The following is a 25,276-nucleotide window of genomic DNA, read 5'->3' as shown; positions in this document are numbered from 1 at the left end:
TTATCAATCTCCAATAGAGCCTCACGCTCAGCTAGCAACTGGGCAAGGCTTACCTCAGTTCTATGCTGACCAAGGACCACAACCCCCACACGTAAGACATTATCCTGGGGGGCCGCAGTTTGTCAACCCGCAAAATGGAATGGGAGCTCCCATGATGGTCCATCAACCTTCCAGCGGCCCGTATATGGGTATTCCTCAGGGCATGGGGGCGCCATACAATCCGCAGATGCAAATGTATTCCCCAAGTCCAGGGCATGCTTATCCACAGCATGTACAGCCACCCCCGCAACCTCATAGCGGATATCCAAGCCCCAGTCGGGGTGCGCCAATGATGGTTCATCAGGGTTCTCAACAAGGCCAACCACCTCAACCCGGCATGGTAATGAATCCGGGACAACACGGACAACCTTTTTATCCGCCACAACAACCCGGACATAGTAAGTACGCCAAAAGAATTACGTCTTAATTCCTTTCACTTACATTTGTAGTGCCCGGCGGTCGCCCAGGCCATCATCAGCATCCACATTTCACATCAAGCCCAAATCAGTCCCACCATTATCCTCACCACCAGTATCGGACGCCAAGCAATAACTTCAATCAGATGCCACATATGCCTCCGCCACATATGCATAGTCAAGGTCCTCCGCAGGGACCAGCTTCAGGCCCCCATCCAAGTGAAGGCGCTGAGGAAGTCAAATGAACAATGCTGCAAATGTCAGAAATACCACGATTCTGCGACGGTGCCCTGATAATCTATGATTCTGCGGGATACTCATTTTGCCAACTGGTCGCACTCACCATTCGAAGCTGGACAATTCTACCTGGATTTCGTTTCGGTTTTCGCCATTTCTTTCTAGCGTACAACTTTCTTTGCATTTTTATGCTATCGACAATTCTAGGACAAAAGCACGACCAGATCACGACGAGTCCCCGCACAACCGAAGTAAGCTTCCTTTTATTAACCGCAGGCCCACAGTTCAACGCGCTGACTTGGCGCATGGAGGCGTGCGTGGCATAATCAATGCAGCAACGACACTAGTATTATCGATGGCAATTTCTTGGATATTTTAACTCTGCACCTTTGGTGTGACGAACACTGCGTGATAGTCTTGCACGACAACAAGACGCCAAATTTTTGCCAGCGTTCTTCAGGTCACTATTTCGCACCAGTTCCAAGCACTTACGATACCGCTACCAAGACGTTTCCCACGCGAGCCCAGCATCGAATTGGGCTTCAAACACGTATTCCTTCCGATGAAATTTTTGGCAAACCTCGCCAAACCGATAATAATACGAAGGAATGTTTAAGGTCGGACGACGATAAGGTGGATAATGATCCGCAACGGAGAGGACGTAATCTGACAACTTTAGGCAATGGGGAGCAGGCTAGGAAGGTTGGTATGATCTCGGGTTGTTACTTGTGTTTGGGATGCCTAATTGACATCCGTAAACGTTGCACGTCAGATTGCGGTAGTTGTCATGGGGAGGGATGCCCGAGTGTGAATTTGACATAGTTTTTTTTATTTGTTCTTTTTCTTCTTTTTTTCATTCCAAGTTGAGTTCTCGGTTGGGGGCGAACAGCAGCGACATCCGTTGCTCGAGATGGAGTGTGACGAGGATGCGATTGATACTTGCTGATTGATTCCCTTAATTGTTTTCTTGTTTATTATATGACCATGGCGAGCATCCAGTAGTAAGGGACGAACCAACGTATGCAGGTACCTGAATTTTCCAGCTCGTTCTTTGACTACAAAACCCATGCAAAACCAAAAGCTGTAGGCCGACAACACAGTATCAAGCAACCAATAATCCCATCATCCGTCAGTAGAAAACCAAAACTAGGGTAAATAGGTGAGATATTCGCTTGGGGTGATGAAACGCAACAAGAAGACGTCCTAAGCAATGAATTCTCCTCAGGTCTTTTCAGTTTATAAATTTGGTCATCATTCCACAAAAGAGTCAAGTTGCCGGCCACCCAGAGCATCGTTTCTCGAGCTCCATAACAACCAGGCTAATCTCAATGTATCCTCATGAAAAAGCAAAGCGATTCCACTCGCTCGAATCTCCTCTTTCAACGAAAACGGCCATGTTCATCTCTTGGGGGGGAGTTGGGGCATCCAGTCATGTTGACCACTGCCTTTAGCTTTCGGGTCCTCATTGGGGAATAGCGGATCGAAAGCTCCATGATAAAAGTAGCCAGATCATTTTCCACTGGCGATTCCACGGGCAGGTTAACTGTTATAGAGGTTTAGAAACAGACGCCCTTCTTGCCTGCCAGTGCAAATTTCAAGTTTTGCCCCATCCCCCTCAGAAGATAGGAAGGTTTTCGCTGAAAGAGATATGAGATGAACGGGGATTCTCCCTGTTATTCTGTGTAGGTATACTATTGAGAGTCGCCTGATTCGTTGCGGAAGCCCGAGACGCAAATTTACTCTGGGTGTGGAGTCCAGCAACATTGTCCTCTTTGTTTATTTTTAGTCTGACCTTTTACCAGATTTAATCATCATCGGAGAAATCAAAGAAGTCGGTATAAAGGGGTTGGTTGGGGTTGAAATTCAAGCAGACTGAACGCGAACAAAAGATAAGAGAAACAGGGGTTGACACGTCGGCCCGTTGGCGAATACCAAAACGGGTGCAGCAGCTTGAATTCGCCAGAGATAGTGGATTTCCAATCCTGTGAAACGACATTAGGGAATGAGCCGTCAAAATTTCACGGCTAGATGCGCGGCCGCAGTCGAACAGGGCAATCGCAGGAAATGGATTGCGCGATAGTATAGCGGGAAGCAAACCATCGTATGAGTCATAACGAGTTGCCGCCTATCAATGTGAAAGAGCAATTTATATTCTCCTTTCAAGAGCCTGCATTTTCTGATTCACACCCGCCTGGCCGGCTGTGCTACTCTGCAGAAGGTACTCCTGAAACTCGGCAATCTCTCCATTCAAGGGCAATAGATGAGAAAAGAGTGGCTGCGAGATGCAAAAGAAGTGGACTTGACCAGCGCAGGTAGAAACGAATGCCCTGGGGCAAGTGTGGTATATCGGGAGAGCAGGAGAAACGATGGACGATGGCAGACAGCAGGAAGTGGAAGAGTTGAGGTCAAAGCGGTCTGGCCTCTTGGCAGAAAGTTGATTATGTAATATCACATGTGATGACAGACTGCAGCGACGAAGCGACGCCAACAACTGGTGCGAAGAGAAACAGTGCTCTGGGAACAGGGAAGATGCTTGTGTGGGTTCTGAGCCTGTAGATATTTCTCCCTCTGCGTAACTAGTTATTAGTTCTTGAATTCCACCGGGTTCAAAAAGGTGTCTATACCGGAAACTGTGTTTATATCAAGGTCGTCAATCCCCCAAACTTCCGCCGTATTTACCTACGTATATGAGAAACGACCCTTCCAGCCTCCGCCACAACGCGGGAAGTGGACATTGAATTGCCTGACAGAGTATCAGAGAAGATCGTGCCATGGACTTCTTAAAATCTGCCGTCGCGTCGGCTATCTCGAAGGGCAGCTCGTTACCCTACTCGTTTGGAGACAGACTAGATAATGGCGAGTCCATTTGGACACTTCACAATGGCACAAAACGGGTATGGAGCGTTGGGCCCCCGGCTCCGATGATGACGGCTAATATCTCTCTATTAAACATAGGAAGATAGCTCGCCCTGTAGCATATTCACGTTCGAGATCGCTCAGAACCGGTCACGACTCCCCCTTGCGAAGAATGCGCTCCGCAAATTCAAAACACTGCGCCACCCCGGCGTTTTGAAGCTGCTGGACACTGTCGAGGTGGGTATCTTTAAGAAATGGCTGGTGCGGGCGTGGATCAGCGAATTCGGCTAACCCACGCGAACAGACAGACACTCAAATCTACATCGTGACGGAGAGGGTTGTTCCGCTATCGTGGCCCGTAAAGCGGCGCAGTCTCTCAGAGGAAACCGCAAAATGGGGACTTAACGCCATTTCTGTACGTCAAATACTGCCATTATCCTTTTCTAAGCTCCTGTCCTGATTCTCAACCTGTACTCAGTCGACTCTCAAATTTATCAACGAAGACGCGGCATCTGTCCATGGTGCTATTCGGATTTCTTCGATATATACGAGCGAAAGTGGCGAATGGAAACTGGGGGGCTTTGACATCCTAAGTTCCATGAAGGAGGATGACGCTGTAATATATGTCCGTTGCGCTCACAATACCCCAAACGAAACCCACCCGATGGACGACCGCTAATCGGATTGCAGACATACGGCAGCCTCCTGCCAGATGCGCAGCGGTATACCCCTCCGGAAGTTGTAAAGGGAGGCTGGGAAACGATTAAGCGCAATCCCCTACATGCTGTGGATGCCTATAATTTAGGAACTCTAATTTTCGAAATATTCAATGGCAGCTTTCAGAACGATCAGGCTGGCCAGACTTCGAATATACCTCCCAGCATGCAACAAAGCTACAAAAAGCTGGTGAATCCAAACCCGAAATTAAGACTGAGCGTGGCACATTTCATAGAGCAGGGACAGCGAGCCGGTGGATTTTTCGACTCACCCTTAGTTCGATTAACGCAGGATATTGACAGCCTAGGTCTGAAAAGCGACGAAGAGCGGGAGGAGTTTATCAAGTATGTATCTTCCCTCCCTGAGGAGCAACCCGGATAATAACTGACATTCCAAAGTGAGCTCGATGAGTTATCCGATGACGTTCCAGAAGACTTTTTCAAGATGAAGATCCTGCCTGAACTATTGAAATGCGTGGAATTTGGAGGCGGCGGTCCGAAAGCGCTGGCGACTGTCTTGAAAATAGGCACTAAGCTTACGGAAGACGAATATAACCAAAAGCTCACACCTGCTTTGATACGACTGTTTGCAAACCCAGATAGAGCCATTCGAGTGTGTTTGCTAGATAACCTTCCATTGATGATCGACCGGCTGTCACAAAAAATAGTCAATGACAAGATCTTTCCACAAATGGTACCAACACTGCCCCCAGTCACCTTGGTCGGATATTGCTAACAATGATGCGATCCCAGGTAACTGGTTTTACTGACATCGCGCCTGTTGTGCGAGAACAAACTGTCAAAGCTGTTCTTACAGTAATTAATAAGCTGTCGGATCGAACCATTAACGGTGAATTGCTGCGATATCTAGCCAAAACTGCGAATGACGAGCAACCGGGGATCCGCACAAATACGACAATCTGTCTTGGGAAAATAGCAAGAAACCTTGGGCAAAGCGTAAGCAGTATTTCTCGCTTTCAATAATCATTGCTCATTGTCAATTTAGTCCAGGTCGAAAGTCCTGATCGCCGCCTTTACTCGGTCGCTCAGAGATCCTTTTGTGCATGCAAGGAATGCAGCTTTGTTAGCACTTGCAGCCACTATAGACCTTTTTAATGAGGAAGATTGCGCCGCAAAAATTATACCGGCAATTAGTCCAGCATTGATAGACAAGGAAAGGTGAGTGAACAGAGTTGATTATACTGAACTTGCGCTGATATTACCGAGACTTATTCGCGATCAAGCCAATAAAACGTTTGATGTATACCTACAACGGATCCGTCAGTTTGCCTCCACTATGGCTGATACAGCCCTCCCACCCCAAAGCACTTCAGATGCACCCTCAGCTGGAACTGTGAAATCCAACGGAGTCTCTTGGGCAGGATGGGCTATTTCCTCATTTACAAACAAGGCTTCTGGGGCGAAAGGCGAAATTCAATCGGCTTCCCCGCAACAAACTACATCTCGCGTCACAACAACCAATATCAGCCGTTCATCGTCGATGCCACGAACGATCGTAGAGTCCTCGTCACAGCCATCGGAGACAACGCCAGCTCCATCAACTAATGCTCGTCGCATCACTCGAACCCAGTCTGAACGGCCGCCAAATAAAGTTGATGACGAAGATGACGGGTTCGGAGCATGGGGTGATATTAACCAAGACGAAAGCCAGGATCATGAGCAGGAAGCAGCGGATACGTTCTTTGAAGCTCGGGGATCGCCCAGCCCGGCTCCATCGGCAACGCCAGCGGCCGCTTATGACGACGGTGGGGAGCCAGATTTTGCAGGTTGGTTAGCCGCACAATCAAAGGCGAAGACGAAGAAGGTCCTGCCGAAAGGGTTGAGTAAACCGGGCTCCACGACTAGCGCAACGACGAAACTCCCTACGACACAATCATCCGCAAAGTCCTCTCAGCCGATTGTATCGGGATCCAACAGGACGGCCAAAACTAGGAAAATAGTTCAGCCGGCGAAAAAGGCTGTTCAAACGAAGCCGAAAGCTGAACCTGCAGCTGAAGATGATGATTGGGGAGAGGCGTGGGATTGATGGTTATGGATTCCTTGTGTTTGCAAAAATTGGATCGAATCGGCTGGCTTCACTTCTGTTCTGTCGCGGTGCAGCTATGACAGTGTGTATATCCCCGTAGTTTATGAATTGTATAATCGGTAGCCCTTGATGCTGATAGTACGGGAGACTCTGCATGGACTTTTGTGTTGGTCTTCTCGCATGCTGCCAAAAATAGTTTCGATGAAGTCATTGCCGGGCCGGATCCCGAAGCTCAATTCTGCGGGGATGCCAGCAAGGAGAAGTAACTATGTAACAGAACATCTACTATACTTTCTTATTTCCTGCCGTTAGCTTCGCCCAGGAGCTCCAGAGCTTCTAACGATGATGGCCGGCACGCCCAGTCGACCATTGGAAGGGAAGGTCGGTATAGTCACAGGGGGCTCGCGTGGTAAGCTGAAGAAACAGCCCACCATGAAAGAGCACAGGAAGTTTATATAGTTATTTTCAGGTATCGGTGCTGCAGTTGCCGAGAATCTCGCCTCGAAAGGAGCTCACCTGCTACTGGTCTACACCTCTTCCTCCTCGACGACACGCACCCTTGAGCTCTGCGAAACGATACGCGCCGCACACTCTGTTCAGTGTTTTGCGCAGCAAGCCGACCTGTGCGATCTCGAGGATGCGGTATCGAAAATTTTATCCGCGGCCAAACAGCATTTCACCGCGCAAGGCACGAATCACTTCCAGATCGACATCTTAATCAACAATGCCGGCATCTCGGAGAATAGATTACTCAACGACACGGAACGGGGCCCGATCGATGCTGACATGTTTGATAAACAATATCGAGTAAATGTCCTCGCGCCGCTACTTCTTACCCAGGCCGTGGCGCCGTATTTACCTCGCAACCGCACCGGGCGGATTGTCAATGTCTCCAGCGTCAGTGCCGGCCTGGGCTTTGCCGGCCAGAGCGTCTACGCGGGTACAAAAGGTGCCCTGGAAGCCATGACGCGTACATGGGCGCGGGAGCTGGGGGATCGGGCCACCGTCAATGCGGTTAATCCTGGTCCGGTGATGGGGGATATGTACTGGGAGGCGGGGGAGGGGTTCTGGAGCCAAATGCAGGGGTGGCAGGATAACACGCCGGGGAGTAACATGAACGTTGGGCCGGGGTTTTCGGGGACTGGGAGGGATAGGCTCAGTGAAGAGGAGATGAGGACGGTGAGGGACAAAATGGGCGGGCGGAGACCGGCGTTTACGGACGAAGTTGCTGGAGTGGTTGGGATGCTGTGTACGAAGGATGGGGCCTGGTGCACGGGGAGCGTGGTTTGCGCCAACGGGGGGTTGAGGATGAGTCCGTGAGGGTACGGATGATGGGAGCTTTGGTGAACGGGAGTCTGTATTCTGCACCGTGACCGTTGAAATGGGAGCGCTATTCAATTCTATATTGGACTCGACTGGAAAGTGTACGGCTCAACCCGCAGCGCAAACGCCCAACAAGACCTCCCTGCCGTCCATGCCTGTATATTGAGTATCAACTGCTGCTCCTCCTCCTTCTTCAAAACACGCCGTCAACGAAATCGACCACCTGTACTTTCTCGATAAACCCGTCAAGCGTCTTTATGAAGCCTTGATGCACGGGATCCTTGGTCGCATAATATTCCAAATCTTCAGCGTTCTCGAACTTGACGATGAAGCAATGCGTCATGCCGTGCTTTACAGCAGACACAGTCAGAAAAGGGCTCTGTCTTGTCTCCGCGGGATTCAAACTAGAGTCAAAGCCACTCACATTCAGGCCTGCGATCGAGGTATCAGCTCCTTGGGCCATGGATATGATGTATGGCTTTTGACTCGTGGGATGAAGGCAGCTATCCTTTAGAGCCAGTGATCGGGTACAGATCTTGTTCAAGACACGGTCAGAATTTGCAAATCAATCGCGGCAGCCAAACACTATCATGCGCATACGTCTTTTATCATGTCAGGACTGGTGCCCGTCTTGAACTGGAGCAGGACAACGTGGACAATCGTCATTCTGGGCGGGTACTGCAGAGGGGATTCGGTATCTGTGTTGATATCAGGCTAAACCGCAGCACCGACTGTTGCCTATAGCTCACATGCAAGAAAGTGGGAGTTAGTGGTGCTTCAAGGCGGGGTTGCCAGAACTGCCAAAGTCACAAACTAGTCAACTTGACCACAATTTATCCGCTTCACCCCACCTGCAACAAAGACAGAAAAATGTTTTGGCTTCTCCCTCCATGCAGGAATCAATCTCAGTGACAAAGAGAGTGCTTGGGCCCTTGGCTGCATGGTCAGACAAAAGTTTAGGTGGAGCAAGGTGAGACTTCCTAGCGAAATGTAGGACTACTTGGGTTTAAAAAATATATCAACAAAACTGAGCTCATTCAATTTGCAAAAAATTATAGGTTACCGAATTTCATTGCTGACGGGACAGGACCTTGGTCTCATATACTTCTGAATATACAATCTCATGTCCCATTTCACACCATTCTCAGGCCTGGGCACGCCTATAACATTGAGCTCCCAAGCCCGAGCCGTCCCATGCAATAAGGCCCCAGAGTTCCATCCCGGGCATAGTAGGTCCTGACTAATCCTGTCCCACCGCAGGAGAAAGTCGGGATCAGGTCCGAGATCCCAGTCCTGCCGACCGACTCTAGTGCAGACAACTTTGAAATGGCTGGGACTCATTGAGTTAGCAAGTCAGATGAATCCGGAACACCTAGAAACATGGGCCTGTTCATATACAGATGACAAGTTAGCCTTGCAAATAGTGATAAGCCAAATTCAAGGAGTGACATGCTGGAAACGCACATGGCGCTCTAGCTGCAGCTGCACTATTCGGTCCAACAAAACCTAAACTGCTACGAGAACCCCTTGTCTAAGCCGCTATGAGTCTTTACCACAGGGAAGCTACTTGGAAAAGCCATATTCTTTTAAAACAATATCTTCCTTCCCCGGTCTAGATCATCAACCTCTTTCCTCAGCTGTTCACGCTGACGTTTCGTTCTTGGATCTTCGGCGGCAATACTCTCCAACTGCTCCTGGGTGAGATTGAGAATGTAAGCTGCAGTCAGGAGCTTAAGGGGCGTGTCCGGACCGGCAACAAGGAAGTGATTCACAGCTTGCGTCCACACATTATCCACAAAACGTTTTCGAGCAACCTTGTAGTATGATTTGAGGATGTCATGGATGTCTTGCAGCGTATGGTTGGCGTTACCCATTGGGTGGTGTTGCACAATGTCCCCAAGCCTCACCACTTCTCCATGCCTACAATCTGCAAAAGACTTTTCGGACAGAACGGCGTGCATGCGTTCCTGGCGGCTATCATAATAGTCAGTGTCCGGCCTAAACAGGTTCTTGGTCTTGGGACTTACCACTTCTGGAGGCTGTCGTTAAAGTAATGGTTCAGTGTCAGGGGGTTCTCTTTTGTCTCCACATCCAGGAGAAATGAGACGTGCTTGAGAGATCTGCGGTATCGCCGGCCCAAGTCGTCAGACAGCGCTGACAACAAACCTGAAGCTACACGTTCATTGGGGCAGAGATGCTTTAGAAGCTTCACGAGAAAACAATGCACCATGGCGATGGTGTCGCTGACGAACCCCAACGCCAAATCTTTCCAATTCTCGGATTGCTTGTGCACTAAGGTGGGGAGAAGGGAAGATCCGAATGTCCCCAACTCAAATCCCCGCGATTCCTGGTATGTTGTCTTCAGCCAGTCAGAAATGCCCCCTAAAGGTTTGGAAACATCCTCTGGAGAGTAGAGAATGTCATCCAAATCTGCGGGAGTCTCTTTTGTCCGCACATTGAGTGTATGGCTCTTCCTGGCCAACTTCGTTCCTTGGGAGGTTAGATCGTCAGGGGGTGGGCTCAGGAGACCAAAATCTGAATCCTCAGGCTCGCATGTTTCCCCCAGTGATTTGGGTGCAAAGTAAAATCGGTGACCCCAGTTCTCCATATGGTCAGAAAAGGTGTCTGCCCTCTGCATCACTGCTGTCGCGACGCGGAGTTCATCGTGCTGATAGAATATAGTCTCAGACCCGTAATCAGAACTCAACGCCTGGGATACAAGAGCTTGATATTTGGTTGCTATGTCAATCAAAAACCTTGTCTGCTTCTCGGGGGAAGTTCGATCGTCTCCTAGGGCCTCAAGAGTCTTCCTTTGAACTTGAAGTCTTTTTGTAAGCTCAATTTTGACCTTGAGCCTCGGTTAGCGTAGTTACATAGAAATCATTGACATTTCATGTTCTTGGAATCCATACCTTCGGGAACTCACGTCGCGTGTGGGCGGTGTGAACTTCTTGTAACCGGTCACGCAGCGCGTCTATCCCGGTTCGGTCGGCTGGCATGGAATTCCACGGTGACTCTTCACTAAAAAATTTCGATTCTCCCTGCCTGCTAGTGTTCTGGTTCTGAAGGTCTTGCTGTCCTGGGTTACGCACCACGCTCCATTGGACCCCTGATCCTTGCTCTTTCCCGTTGACCATACGTACGACCGCTCCCTCCGCGCCCTTATCCACCAAGTCTGGCTTTGTGAGGACACCCAGCGTTCTTTGGGCCTCTGGATCCAGCTCCTTAGCCATCTCCACAATCTCTTGAGTGGCAATATCAACGTTCGCCGGAACAACCATCAGCATGATAGACCTCGGATTCTGCATATAGCCATATACCATATCTCGAACCAGCACAATATCCTCCTTTGTTGTCAATCCTTCAGTTGTGCTCTTGAATATTCCGGGAACATCTATAATACTCAGATGATCCTCATCCGGGCCAGCTATCTCCAACCGGAGAACATCTCGGGAGAAGGTGCGCTGGGCGCCATTGGCTCCATTTTGCTTGTCGGACAGATTCATTACATCGTGAACCTATGAGTATCAGTAATTGACCGAATTGGATAGAAGCTTACATACCTCCTTCATCACACGTCCAAATGAATCACTATCCAGAACTTCAAGGGCTGTTTTCCATTCTTTCACTCTCTCAGCATGTTCAATGGTTGAATTGGCATGGGGAATGATCGAAACTCCAATACTCTTAGCACGAGCGCGACGGAAGACGATCTGAGTTGCGAATCTGGTGCAGAGGCCGCTGTCACGGGGAAAGGGAAGCTTGGTGAGACCCTCCAGCACGGAGCTTTTGCCACTGGACTGGTCCCCCACAACAACCAGCTGTGGAAGGTCGATATATTCGCCCACGTTACAAGAAAAGAGCCTATCAATCTTGTCAAGCAGGGCAGGATCACCTAGCTTACTGTAGCTGCCAACCATTGTCGTAGTACCGGCAAACGGATTAATGGAATCGGAATAGATGGTGCTTGTTATCGAATGATGCTGGATATCAGACTCACCGTGTACAAGACACGCTGTAGCTTCGAGGAAGACATATATAATTAAACCCTGTTGATTTATCCCACAGTGCTTTTTACTCTTGTTCTGTTTTCCGTTCTAGGGGTGTGCATAGCTCTTCAATGCGGTGCTCCAGAATAACGCCACATGTACCACCAGGTTTGAGAAATTCTAGCAAATGGAAAGGATACTGTTAGCATTTCACAAAATTATTAACCAGTCTTGTTGGCTGTTTCACGAATGGCGCCACAACTTTGGGGATTACAGGTCCACCCCAGTACCCTGACCAGACGTATCGCCATAAACGAAAATAATGCATACGACATTAAGGCCGGGGCGGAGTCCCTAAAGTCGAATTTTAGTGACCATCCCTCCCTTCTATCACTCAACGTCTGGCGACAGAGGCCTCGATACATTCAAACAAACCGGTGTTCGAACCGGTGTTCGAACCGGGACTATTCAGCTCTTTTAAGGGTAAAAGCCGTACAGTGCTAGCAAATGAAGAATGGTTTGCTTGCATTTGAGAATGGTAACTTGGGCATCCCAGGAAAAAGAAAAAAACCAAATGAGATAGATGTGCATACTTAACAAAACAAATAATAGTGTTCTTCAATCAGGTTAACACCCACTCATGGCCAGGCCAAGGGTATCAATCCACTCCAACAAATTATCTTGCGTCTGAGGACGCAGTTTGTCTGAGAAAAGTTGACCTCTGCATCCAACAAGAATCAGCATTGTTGACTGTGCCGCACTCAATGCATTTTTAAATGAGACTGTTCTAAACTGATTGTTTTCAACAAACATAACAAAAAGTTGCTTTTGCTCTGAAAGTCTCTCTAAGGTATGCTGCAAGTTTGTGTGACAAAAATTAGAGTATTTGGCATACATCCAGTCATGGTAATTGAAGAGAACAAACAGCTTGTTTCCGCTGCTGACAAAGGCTCTGATGTCCGAAGGCCTACCAGACACTTTGTATGCATGAAATTGCTCCATGGTCTTGGAAAGTTGGGTTTCAAATCCGGGCGCCAAATGGCTCTTCTCACCAACATCTGTTGATCCCGGGGGGGAATTTGAAAGATCCACGGTTGGGGAGGCTCACGGTCAGTCGTTGCTCAGAGTGGGCTGTGTAAACTGAGGATGCTGCAGAACGCAAAGTTGGCTCAACTTGGACAGCTGTCATGCCAGGCCCTAACGCTAAACCCCTTCGGCCTTAGTAGCACACACTTTGCTTATAATCCCTCAACGCTGCCGCCGTCCTTTCAACGGGTCAGTGATGAGCTCTATTCTCACATAGCCTATTATATACTTGCTCCTACCGCATTTTCCTTTATATCCTCTACGCTAGTAGCTCATTTCTGTGCTGGTTATACGTCCACTAGACCTAGCTCCTCACATGTGAATCATGGGAGCAAGGTACAGGCCCCAACGCGCCCATTCCTCTGACACTCTTCCCTAGATATCAGACGTTGAGCACACAGAGGAGTGACCGAAGACTGCTGGCGCTCCCAAGTCCTCACAGGCCCATTATTGGGCGCCTACGGGCTTCCCAGTGTGTTGGTGAATTTAGCTGGAGGAGCAAACGGCCTGCGAGTTCCGCTAATTCCGAGTCATTCACTCGTCCTAGCCAATTGCCCGTACTCGTCATTCACTCGTTCTAGCCGTTTAATCGTCCTAATCATTCACTTGTCATTTACTCGTCTTGGTGGGGAGATTCTGCAAATGAAAATACAAAGACTCCATCCACTATTTCTGGTGTCTGAGCCGCTTCGGCTTGTTTCGGATTTTATATATAACGCTACCACGTCTACTATGATCTCCCTCACGATATTCTCATCATGCCCGACACCACTAATAAACAAATACTCAGAGAAAAAGCCAGTTGTTTCCGTAGCTGCGTAAGAATCAGTTTAGCGTTTCTCGACTTAGAAAGGGAAGTTGAAACTACATGCCGGAAATTGGACCCCAGGGAAGTTTTCGAGCAAATAGGGCCAGAAGGAGTGGCAAATGGATGCTGCAAACTTCACACAAGTCATCATATCAAAGGACATGCTAGAAACTGCTCTCAACATGTTCAATCTTGATCATAATGACCTGATTCTGAATGGCCATGAGGCAGACCAGCTTCCATTTCTTAGATTACCAACCAGTGCAAAACTTCTGAATCTCAGTGACCATCATCTTCTGAAGACTGCAAGTATGTTTTTGCCTGACAAATGGTGCATTCCAGAGCTTTATGATGGGTGTGAGTTCCAACAAAAGAAGCTTCTTTTATCTGCTGACAAAGTGTAGCTCTATCACATGTAGCCCACTTGTCCCTGTGAAAACTATGCAAGGATGAGGGGGTCTCAGGAGGTGAAAAATCCCAAAACCTTCAGTTGCATCAACAACAAGAGAGCAAACTCAAGATATTTAGATGGCATACTTCCTTATCAAAAAAATGAAAAGCAGAGCTTCAAGTATCTCTACACAAAATTGGAAGGATTGATCATCTTCTTCCTCTTGCACCAATTTGGATAGACCTGTCAACAGGCTCCCCTCATGATTTTCTATACATGAAATCATCTGAAGTATGGCCCTCTGCAGCTTACCTCCCACACCAAGCTAACAAGCAGGAATTGACAATCGTCAGCCACGGTAATATTCAAGGCGTAATCTCCGGAAGCGGTCATGATCACATGATTAGCGATATTACCTCGAGCGAGGCTTTCAAAATGGTCGAAAATAAGGTTAGGATTCCATAAACCGTAATGAGGTGCTTAATTCAACGTCACGGTTCAATGCAGCTTCAGCCGGTGAAGTAACATAGGCACAATGTTCGCCAAAAGTATCATGAAGGTAACTAGCACACCACAAAGCCCCCTGACAGTGAGTCGCGACTTGGCCCTCTTCCAGCTTGAAAGGGATGCGACGAGCTGCTGACAATAATGAATACAAAAGAATATTCGGGGCCAAGAAAGACACGAAGAGAATGCAAGCAAAGAAAACCCTAGCAACTGCAAGTATGGACACGCTGACATTGTGTATGCGGTACGTATACTCAAACTTCAGGAAGGAAGAGGCGAAGAGGAATCCTAATATAGGAATTGTGGCAGACCAAGTATCAGGAGGCCGCTCCCCAGCTGTTTCTAGCGTGCGTTGGCCCAACACCACCACTCTTGTCAAATCGGCGTTCGAAACATCGACCCTCGACACATCCACCTTTGAGACAAGACTCAAAACGTCTACCTTGGACACGTCGACCGTCGAGTTGAGCGGCTCTGCCACACAGCGCACGACAACAGGTGGTACGACCAGCTCTTCCTCAAAGTCCGTAGCTGAACTATTTCCCCTCTCCAAACCAGATGCTGTGTTTTCACTTGAAACCTCCCGTACCAACTGAACCTCCGGTGTTAATCCTCCATCGACCTATCAGCCACCTACCTCCGGGGACGCGAGCAGCGCCGCATCTTTCTCATCGTCACAGGACAGCCGGGATACAGCCATTGCGTCTCTGGCCTCCAGCTTGAGCTATGTCCCATCTACAAGATCAACCCCACGACATAGTTCAGTGTCATCAACTCCAGATCGTCCAATAGTCTCGTCTCCAGTATCAGCTCCGGCCGACATTTCAAGTACCAAGCCATTAGACTCGCCGCTCACTGCTCCCACGACATCTTCTATATTTCTCCCCAATGGTCGCCCTCCTGACGCAGTCATTGCGGGCTACAAGCGACTCTATGGACGCAAAGATTACAGCTGCCAGCCCCCCAGAAATGACCGCACCGAGCTCCACACACCCAAGCGCTGCACCCAGATCATCAACCAATCCTGAAGGAGGTTGGTCTCCCAATCGTCGTCATCAGCAATAATTGCTGGGTCAACAGCAATGTTTTTCTAAGAAACTGGGAATCGGAGGAGTTCTTCCGATGCGCTGCTCGAGCTATTTGCATTGGGTGATGGGTTAGCTCCTGTCCTAGATAAATGCAGGGAGGGAGATAGCCCACTATATGCCAAAGGCGATGGGTGGAAAAACTGGCCGGAGACGGCGGTCGAAAAGGAAGTGCTGAAATATCGGAAACCGTGTAGAGTTGACAGAAGCGCACAGTTCAACTCAAGGCATCAGTCAGAGGCCTCTCGCGCGACCCCAATGGGGTGCCAAGTGTTTAGTTACAGATGATTAGTTACTTGTCAATCATGAACAGCGGGTGCGGCTTCAGTCAACAAATCACCATAACCATGATTTTCACTTTGAATCCTCATGACCTTATGTATCCAATGTGCTTTTACACCCCGTGCGATGCATGAGTTTTAAGTGGAAACCAATAGTACCAAGAGCTTGAAGAAATGAAGTTTCAACACACATGATGTTTGACCAAAAGTTGAGAAATCCAACAAGGTGTTGATTTCATGACTCCACAAAACCAAAGCACTCTCTCATGCTTAAACCCTTTTCAGTTGGGTTATTAGGCTTTTGCTGAGCCCCACGCCTGTTGCCTGTCTTCAGACTGAGATGATTGATGATGAGTGATGATATTTGGCACACAAAATCTTGTGGAGCTCAAACTGATGTTTTGAAGTGCATGGTAACTAGTGGCTACCAGGCTGTGACAGAAGGACAAGATCCCATGCTGCCAGTGAGCCAAAAAGACATTTGGTAAATTCAACAAGTTACCAAATAATTCAACATCACTTCATGTTTGATTTGAAATTGTTGCACCTTTCATCTTGATACATCAACAGCTATTATTTATGAATCCTTCAAGTCCATTTTTATCTGTCTTCTCGACATGGCTCCTGTTACATTCCAGATTGGCACAATCTCATCTAGAAATGCACCCTTCTCACAGCTACTTCCGAACAGGCCGTACCTTATCTTGCTCTGCTTAACCACGAGCCCAGCGGGATGAGATTCGATGCTGCAACTGCGCGAGTGCGAGCCTTCGAGGCCGAGATGAAGAACTTGCGAGCGTTTCAACTATTGCTGTATTAACTTTATATTTTTGGGTTGTACTCTTCTCATATAAGGGCATGTAACTCAACTATGATTGTTCAGCAGAGTAGTCTAAGTTCACAACTTCTTGATGACAGGTTGTGCTGACAGCTCCAGATAGCAAGCCAGTGGGAAGACAGCTGAGAGCCTTTACCTTTTTGTTGTAGAAACTCCTCAGGAGAGATGGAGAATGCTCCACTCTTATTTGTGCGACAGATCATGTTGTGCTGGCAGCTTCTTGGAAGACATTGCGAGCTCCATATCCGCTCCAGCAAATTCTAAAAATCTGCAACTGGGACTTCCTCTAGCGGCATGGCCCTATGCCATGAAGGACTAGTGAAGTCCTTTGATCAACTATACAATCTAACGCCTGTTGCCGAGTCTTCTCTTTGCAAGTATGTGATAATCCCACCAAAGGCCGGCAGGCTTTATTATGTATGTGACTGAAATGCTTCGGTTCTTCCATGGATATAGGTAGTGTAGAACGAAGCTTCCCGCAAGGAGTGGCCGCTACCATGAACTTTGTGATGTGTTCAGTGTCTCCCGACCAAAATCACAAAAGAACCAAGATACTGCTCTTTGTGAGAATGAAGTGATAGAGCATGCGATTTTTTCTCCTAGAATGGACTTTATAAGAATCCTTATTTGCGATGAGTCCAGTTAAACAGCCCTCAAATGCAAGCATCTATCAAAGATGGCTATTGCAAAGCTCAAGATGCTATTTCAGAAAGGAGAAAAGGTACTTTTGCAATTCTTATCGTGCTTTGTGCTATGCTCCAAGTCAAACAGGTCTCACATGCATTGCTTTTTTGGAAAGTTTTAACCTGAAGACATTCTAACCGCAGTCGGCAGATAAAAGGGGCCTTTAGATTCTTGGATCTTCCATTTGAAATACGCCTCCTCATATATGAGTTCGTCTTCGGCCACTGGAAAGACCAGACCACGATTATCCACCGGAGAAGGTGTAGATATGCGGTTTGCTGGCGGCCACCGAGAGATAAGGTCCTTGCGAGGAGCCCTGTGAGACCCGGCATTTGTCGTTGTGCTATAACGGGAGAAAATCACTGGTTTGATCTGTCCCCTTGCGAGATCGACACCTTTGGTCGGGTAGAAACCGGGCTTATATATACTTGCCGCCAAATGTATTGGTATTTTGTTCGAAATCTCGTGGACTGTTAGAACTGACAGGATTCTTCGACAGATCTGCCGAAGCGCTCAACGTGCTATATGCTAATACCTGCTTTCGATTCCATACCAGGGTTGCAAACCCCGCGGACCACAGCTTCTTCACCTTTCGAAAGCAGGTCTATGCCGCACACTTTTCAATGATTCCAGCTCTCGAAATCACGTTCTTGCTTGGCCCACCGTACCAGCCATGGGAGGCCCGGTACCGAGAATTCTGTGGCATCCTTGCTGCCATGCCAAAGCTGCGCAAGTTGAAGCTAATGCTGATATCTGATGACTTTCCTGAATTCACGCCTTTTCAGGAGGAACGGCAGGCTTGGGTATTGCTGATGAAACCGCTCACCGTGAAGACGTCATTGAAGGAGCTGGATATTGCACTTTTGATTGAAGTCGAGGAGGGGATGCTTTTGGGGCCGATTAATATATTTTCTCACACGGACAGCTTGAAGGGTTGAGATTAGAAGCGCGAGTCCTGTCTCTCTCGTGCTTGGAGCCGAACCCAAAATGGTTTATATCATGTCTTTATTAAACTCTGCCCTGAGTTCATCCATAGTTGGCGATGTAAGCTCGATGTTCATTTTGGCGCCTTGAAGGAAGTGTGATATGTCTGTGGTGCCCAGTCACGGCTGCCAGAGCTCTGCCATAGCTCTGGCATTGTGTTTCAGACTGAATCTTGCACTTAGTTAAATATGTAACAATTGATCTGAATCTTTTCAATTCAAGTGCGAAGGGTGAGATCTGAAGTTAGTGTCAGCAGTGATCTTCTCAAGACGGTAAAATTTTGATCGAGCAAGCCCTGTAATAATATCGTTCTTATCTTGAGACTGATAGTTACAGTAGAACCAATAGATAAAGTGCGGATGAAAGACGGCGTCGAGAAAGCAGTCTCTCTCGCCTGCTGATGGAAGCCTCATTGAGCGTTGGTGGCTTTCGGAAAACACCTCCAGTTGATCGTTCATCTGGAACCAATGTCAATCTCCTGCCTGACATGAGGCGTCCTTTCAAGCATCGTTGTACAAGAGGCACAGCCAGGCAGAAGAATTCTTGAACAGCTCGCAGGGCTTGCCGCAAGTGACTTGTTGTGCGTTATGATGTTGCCTGGGATCAAGCTTCTGATCCTGGGAGCTGAATACGAGCTGCGGAGCAGCTTCATCGGATACTTCAGTCTGCATTTCCCTTCCAACGCCCTCCTTCTGTGAGATACCCAAGGCATCTTCCTCGAGAGCCTCTAATCACATCCACGCTACAAAATGACCCTGACAAAGGCAATTCACGACGGCGACGCCCCTCCACCGTATACTCCCACCGATCCCCTCACCCCAAGCACCCCAGATGCAGATGAACCTTCAGAGCAACCGGTTGCGGAAGAGGTGCCCTCGTATAGTCAGACTGTACAATCATCGCCTAATTTTATCTCTGCCGTGCCCTATTTCACCGAACGTCCGCCAACGGTCGCACATGGACCGGGAGACGAGATACTCGAACATGCTATAACCATTTACACGAGGAGCCAGGCCCAGAGACTATGCCCGATCCCCACGATGCTGGCGATCTCGATCCGAGGAATTCACCCAGCACGATTGGCAAACGTTTCTGAATTATCTACTCCCTTCACATCTGGGCCCTGCTTCGAGCCAGCAACAGCTCCCGCGGAAGCTTCGCCAGGAGATCGAGAGGGATCGTAAAGATCGTCCTCAGGAAAACGATGAGCAACGAAAGGCCAGAATTGCGGCTGTTGCTGGGGAGTGGAATAGCTTTTTCTTCCGCCCCCGAGCTATGAATGTGGTGATTCATTTTGCTCCTGAAAACGGGGCGACAACTACTTCTCCACTGTGCCCCAAATGCTACCCTTCGGCGGTTAGATCGATGCCATTGCGGCCCGGCGCTCATGCGAGCATGCCTCGATCTCAGACAGCGCCAGCGGCACCGCCGTATTCGATTCCTCGCAAGCCAGTTGGTGAGCGTACCGCCAACCCGCCGCCACAGCAGCCAGTACACCCTAGCATTGAAGGAGGGCACACCGGCCCTCAGTCGCAGCAGCGAAATGTCCCAAATCAGCCGGCAATGGCATCTTGGGCATCTACGATTCAAAAATGGGCAAACAACATGTCCGAGCAGGCGCAGCGATACGGCGATCATATTGAAAGACAAGCCTTGGCTCATGGGCGACGAGCTGAAGACCGTGCCGAAGCATGGGGCCGGATCATGGAGGCCAAAGGCCAGATGTGGGAAAATTACTTTGACCAGCAAGGGAAGAGGATGGAGCAAGCTGGTGAGCAGTTCGAGCAAGCTTGCAAGAGGCGCTCACCTTGGCTCTATCCGTGGAATCCATCTGGGCCATGGGGAAAACCCCATGACGGAGGCAGAAACTGTGGCGGTATGGGACCGCATTGGGGGCCTGCTGGACATCCTCCGTTCAATCATGGCGGTATGGGGTCGCATTGGGGACCCCCGGGATTTCCAATGAGTTCTCGGTCACGAAAAGCTTCGATTTCATCTTTATCCACGTCCTCGTCATCCTCGAGCACGGAGTCACTTTCTTCTTTTTCTTCTGACTCCGAGGACGAGTCCGGTGCTAGACCTGAGATTGATATTGTACGCCAAAGCCGGCTACAGGCCCGTCATCTCTATACAGAACATCGCGCGAGAGCGGCGGCTCTAAGGCATGAAAGGTGCGCTCTGCGAGCTGCACATCGAGATCTTCGATCGTCAGTTTCACGGGATCGACGTCATGGAGCAGGCCACTCGGAGGCGAGCCATGCCAAAGCTGCCGAAGCAGAAGCTATCAAAGCCGAATTGGTGGCTTTGAAGCGAGAGCACAAGGAATTGAGGAATGAGTTCCATCAGGAGAGAAAGCAAATTCGACGAGTGATGCGAAACTCAAAGAAAGAACAGCAGAGGACGAGAAGAGCGGAGAAAAGGGAGCTCAAAAGGAACCGAAAACGTAAGTTTGGCCTTGGTTTAGCGGATAAACAATACTTTATGGTCTCCTGTTGATGGTTTGTTCAGATCCAGAGAGATCCCAGTCCCGACCCCGGGGCCCTGATATCGCCCATGAGGAACGGCCATCCACCGCTATCACTGCCAACCAGCCTCCCTTGCCGCCTTTACCCCCGGTGCCACCTCCAATTGCCTCCCAGACACCAGGAACACCTGCTAGCTCAACCACTGATCTAAGAGCTGGTGGCATTCAACCCGATCCATCCCCGATGGACCAGCCACAGCGAAAGTCCAAGAATGAGAACCCAAAAGCGAGCAAAGGAAAGGGAGAAGACAGCTCCAAGGAACCTGCACCGACGACGGTGGGCTGGGGTTGGACTGGCGGTAACGCTGGGAAAAAGTCATCCGGATTTCGAAAGAAGAAGCAAGAACCTGAAGCCCCATCAATGCAGTGGTCTGGAGACGGGAAGCAGGAGAGTGGTGTTCTCCCTGTGAATGACGAAGAGGAGGAAGAAAATGTTGGACACGGTAACTAATAATGTTTTTTAGGGTCAGCATTGATGACTCCTGGCCTCATTTTGACTCGAAAGTTCTGATGCTATCTTTGTGAAAATGGCTTTGATATGTAGTGCCATGGTTTGGTATTTCGGAGCACTTATTAGCTGATATATGAATGAATAATGAACTGATACATTCATTTAACTATGTGATCCTCTGTGATATCTACACGAATCCCGCGCCTTCAAGATACGGCCAGACCTATATTTTGAGAATTCTCGATCACTTTCAAAAGACCCCGATTGATACTAGTTATCGTACCATCAGAGCAGGATGGGAATTTCGTCCTTCGTGGCCGAATAGTGCTTCATTCCACCAAACATGCAACGCTTTCTTAATGTGCGATTCATCGCACGGCCTCATTTCTCTCCACCAAATCCCCCACTCCCAGCGCTCTCCCAATCTTGACCTTCACCATCTTCTCCCCCTCTTTTCCATCCTCTTTCTTCCCTAGACTCCCCACCTCATCTCCTTCATCCTGAGCATCATCATCTCCGCTTTCTTCCCTCTTCTTTTTCATCTTTGCAGGTGTTCCCTCACCCGAAGGGTTTCCGCCCTCTTTATCGCCCTTGACCCAGAGGTCACGCAGGTCCATGCGCATGGCGTACGCATCCTCCCCGTCAGCATAATACTTGGCCTCGACCTTTTCAACTTCGAAGCCAAGCGTGTCGCGGTATAGCCTCAAGGCGGCGGTGTTGGAGACGCGGACGTGTAGCGAGACGTAGTGTGCGCGGTGGGACTCAGCCATTGCTCGTTCTGGGGAAGGGGGGTCAATTAGTATGAGCAGATAGCTTTTTGGCAACCGGTCTTCGGACGTACCGCTCATTCTCATCAGTCTCTCAGCAATACCCAGTCGTCGATGTGTCCTCATCACGCTTAAGCTTGTGATGTGTCCGTGTGCCACGCCGTCCGAGGGCTCCTCCTCCATCTTGGCGAGCACGTATCCTACTACTTTGGGGTAGTCGGAATTCTTGCTGTTAGGCGGGGGCCGGACGACGGCGATAAAGCTGAGCTGCGGCCAGGAGAGGGCATGGTACATGTAATACTTGAGGAAGTAGTTTTCGGGAAGGTTTGTGATGTTGCAAGTCTGGATGGAGGGGAGCAGCGACAGGTAGGAGGGATAGGAGCAGAGGGGAAGGATGTCAACCATTTTGTCGGCGTGGTTCGTCTTGCAGTTTAGTCGTTGGCGGAATGCAGGCTGCGCGGGTTGTGAAGGTGCAGGTCTTGATGCTACTTTTTGATCCCGCAAAATTGAAGCCTTTGCGTTGAGCTCGAAGCAGCCCACCTTGCCAAAACTCCTTAAATCAACGACTCTTCTTCCTCTTCCTCTTCGACGATCTCATCAACATCTCTGATCATCCTACGGCATCGTGTTCAACGATCTTACATCCAGAATGCAATCCAGAATTCAACAGCAGCTCCAGCACTGCTCTAGTTACTAACATCCCAGCTAGGAATTTGGACATGCCCCAAGAGGGCCGAATTGACCGCAGCAGGGCCCCTACGCAACCACTCGCTCCCCATGGAGACACAAAGGCGCCCGCTGGACCACTCGCCGCCCGCATCCTAGATTCCGGCAACAATATCTCCATGCTAGCATGCTTGCTCTTCGGCTGCCTAGTCGCACAGCCTCTTCCTGGGCCTGACCCACTTGTAGGGCCGCCATTACGACGGCAAGCACTGGCTGCTGATCGCCACTGACTTCATGATTTTATCCGATGACCTGGCAGCAATAATCGGGCTTTTTTTGCCCTTCTCTCAGCAGGGTGTTTTCCCGGTCAGTGAATGATGTCGATAAAAGACGGGACGGTCTCTGATGCTTGACTTGAAACTTCTCGCGCTTAGCCCAGGAATCTGTTGTTCCGGCGACTCTTGACCCTCTTTTTCGCTCAGTTCTTATTGCTTTACTGATCCCCCTGCGTTGGTTTCCCATTGTCTCTGGCTTCCTGTTTTTTTGTCTGTCTTCTTTTTTTTAACTCCTCACAACGAGGGAGCACAGCCCAGTCCAGCTTAGCGATTCCATTGATGGTTTGTTAGCGAAGCTTACACTCGAACTCGACGACTGGTTTCAGTATTCGAATTTTGATAATTCGATAACATGCTATTTAGCTTGTATATTGCGACGGCAGCTTCTTTGCTGGGCCGGATATATGCAGATGAAATCCTCACTTTAACAGGAACTAATGTACCCTCCTCGCTGTCTATTGCCGGCCCTATCCCTACGGATTCAAGCTTCTATCAGACTTACTCATCAGTAATCACCGTTAGCACGGCGAGCGACGAGCTACAGTCGGCTCAAACTGGGTCTGCTACCACCACTGTGACAGATAGCATCACAACCACGTCCGAAGATTTTACCCTTCTCATTGGCAGTAATAGAGAAACCACTACTGCAAATGGAACTACATTATCCGGGAATGCTACGGCCACATCCACTGAGTCAGCTGCAGTGCCCACCAACACCCGTCCGTGTAACGGATACCCTGAGTTTTGCGAGCGAAAATATTCCAACATCACCCAAGTGGCAGCGCATAATAGCCCTTTCGTGCGGCCGGGGAATATAGCCGGCAATCAGGAGCTTGATGTGACGATTCAACTCAACGACGGAATTCGCATGTGTAAGTGCGTCGACTTTTTGGATGCCCGGGCAGGAACGCTAACCATTTGAAGTGCAATTCCAGACTCACTACGTCAACGACACCATACGGCTCTGCCATTCCTCCTGCGATCTCCTCGATGTGGGCCCACTTGAAGATTACCTGCGGAAAGTGGTAGATTGGCTCAAAGCAAATCCGTACGATGTTGTAACAATCTTAATGGGCAACTCGAATTTTGTCGGCCCAAGGAATTATACTACACCAATAGAGAACTCCGGGCTCGCCGATTATGTTTATACTCCTCCAAAAATACCAATGGCACTGGACGACTGGCCCAACCTCTCCCAGTTTATTCTAAAAGGGCAGAGGGCGATTGTATTCCTCGACTACCAAGCTAATCAGACCGAGGTGCCCTACCTTCTTGACGAGTTTTCGCAAATGTGGGAGACGCCGTTTTCCCCGACGGATAGGAACTTCCCTTGTACCGTTCAGAGGCCACCGGGCCTAAGTGAAGATGACGCTAAAACCCGGTTATATATGGCGAACCATAACTTAAATACTGAGGTAAATATAGCAGGCGCAAGTCTATTAGTCCCGAATACTGTCTTGTTGAACGAAACCAATGCCGTTTCTGGATATGGCAGTGCTGGCGCAATGGCCGGAAATTGCACTGGTGAGTTCTCTTACCTCATTCAGTTGATATGCCAATATCTATCTAACCGTAAACTGTGGCAGAGAAATGGAGCCGGCCGCCCAATTTCATACTCGTCGACTACTACAATATTGGCAATGTCAATGGCTCCATCTTTGAAGTTGCGGCTAAGTATAACAACGTTACGTACAACGGGCGATGCTGTGGCCGAAAAACTTCCGCGGCGTCGAGAAGTCACCTCGCAAGTGCCAAACAAAACTTATACACGGGGCTTCTAGTGGCAGCTGTCACAGGTTTCGTGTTAATGACGCTATAATGACCAGTTATATTTTGTTTTCTTGGGTGGTCAGAGGTTGGGTTTATCCGAATTTGGCGCTCAGGGAATTCTATATGGGGTTCAATTTACCTTAAGGAGTAGGAGGAGTTATTTCTCTTCCTAATTGCAGCTTGAGATTGGGATAAGCGGAGCGGTATGTATATATATCATGGAGACCTATTTTATTTGAGATTTTAAAACATAACCATTTATTTGGTCGCTGTTCCCCTTTCCCCCCTTTATGCCTCTTCTTTTCTAAATCAGTCCACCGCAATGTAACGCCACTCACTATTTGCCAGAAAATTGCATCAAATCCGTCTTCAGATCAGTTTGGTATTCATGGGGTCTTTCTGCAATCTCGGCTATGGCGCAAATCAGGTTTACAAGCGGTGCAGGATATGTTTCGCGCAGATATGCCACCACGAGA

General features: G+C 48.9%; 7 protein-coding genes across 7 annotated transcripts; 4 read left to right on the top strand and 3 right to left on the bottom strand.

Moving 5' to 3' along the window:
* Positions 1-3,463: 3,463 nt before the first annotated feature.
* UREG_05797 (uncharacterized protein) lies at positions 3,464-7,631 on the top strand (the record flags this gene model as incomplete). Its single annotated transcript, XM_002585062.1, has 12 exons — positions 3,464-3,586; positions 3,648-3,785; positions 3,853-3,963; positions 4,027-4,173; positions 4,239-4,609; positions 4,664-4,877; positions 5,018-5,221; positions 5,271-5,443; positions 5,591-6,301; positions 6,451-6,573; positions 6,674-6,720; positions 6,781-7,631. 12 exons carry the CDS (start codon positions 3,464-3,466, stop codon positions 7,629-7,631), a joined length of 3,213 nt encoding a protein of 1,070 aa, XP_002585108.1.
* A 1,589-nt stretch (positions 7,632-9,220) lies between these two features.
* UREG_05796 (uncharacterized protein) lies at positions 9,221-11,554 on the bottom strand (the record flags this gene model as incomplete). Its single annotated transcript, XM_002585061.1, has 4 exons — positions 9,221-9,608; positions 9,662-10,482; positions 10,547-11,152; positions 11,198-11,554. 4 exons carry the CDS (start codon positions 11,552-11,554, stop codon positions 9,221-9,223), a joined length of 2,172 nt encoding a protein of 723 aa, XP_002585107.1.
* Positions 11,555-14,359: 2,805 nt separating this feature from the next.
* Positions 14,360-15,115, bottom strand: UREG_05795 (uncharacterized protein; the record flags this gene model as incomplete). The annotated part of the gene is made up of 2 exons (XM_002585060.1): positions 14,360-15,007; positions 15,053-15,115. The coding sequence occupies 2 exons, from the start codon at positions 15,113-15,115 to the stop codon at positions 14,360-14,362; spliced, it is 711 nt and encodes a 236-aa protein (XP_002585106.1).
* A 2,180-nt stretch (positions 15,116-17,295) lies between these two features.
* On the top strand, positions 17,296-18,241 carry UREG_05794 (uncharacterized protein; the record flags this gene model as incomplete). Its single annotated transcript, XM_002585059.1, has 3 exons — positions 17,296-17,340; positions 17,461-17,621; positions 17,803-18,241. The coding sequence occupies 3 exons, from the start codon at positions 17,296-17,298 to the stop codon at positions 18,239-18,241; spliced, it is 645 nt and encodes a 214-aa protein (XP_002585105.1).
* Positions 18,242-19,036: 795 nt separating this feature from the next.
* Positions 19,037-21,322, top strand: UREG_05793 (uncharacterized protein; the record flags this gene model as incomplete). The annotated part of the gene is made up of 4 exons (XM_002585058.1): positions 19,037-19,375; positions 19,431-20,730; positions 20,796-21,254; positions 21,276-21,322. The coding sequence occupies 4 exons, from the start codon at positions 19,037-19,039 to the stop codon at positions 21,320-21,322; spliced, it is 2,145 nt and encodes a 714-aa protein (XP_002585104.1).
* A 308-nt stretch (positions 21,323-21,630) lies between these two features.
* On the bottom strand, positions 21,631-22,434 carry UREG_05792 (uncharacterized protein; the record flags this gene model as incomplete). Its single annotated transcript, XM_002585057.1, has 2 exons — positions 21,631-22,040; positions 22,104-22,434. The coding sequence occupies 2 exons, from the start codon at positions 22,432-22,434 to the stop codon at positions 21,631-21,633; spliced, it is 741 nt and encodes a 246-aa protein (XP_002585103.1).
* Positions 22,435-23,382: 948 nt separating this feature from the next.
* On the top strand, positions 23,383-24,849 carry UREG_05791 (uncharacterized protein; the record flags this gene model as incomplete). The annotated part of the gene is made up of 3 exons (XM_002585056.1): positions 23,383-23,902; positions 23,955-24,554; positions 24,617-24,849. 3 exons carry the CDS (start codon positions 23,383-23,385, stop codon positions 24,847-24,849), a joined length of 1,353 nt encoding a protein of 450 aa, XP_002585102.1.
* Between the last annotated feature and the right edge of the window lie 427 nt (positions 24,850-25,276).

The sequence above is a fragment of the Uncinocarpus reesii genome, genomic scaffold (assembly GCF_000003515.1).
Source record: "Uncinocarpus reesii 1704 scaffold_3 genomic scaffold, whole genome shotgun sequence".
In the NCBI taxonomy this organism is placed as follows: domain Eukaryota; kingdom Fungi; phylum Ascomycota; class Eurotiomycetes; order Onygenales; family Onygenaceae; genus Uncinocarpus; species Uncinocarpus reesii.
Note: the sequence above shows the minus strand (reverse complement) of the source record. Positions and strands in the feature narration are given on the sequence as shown.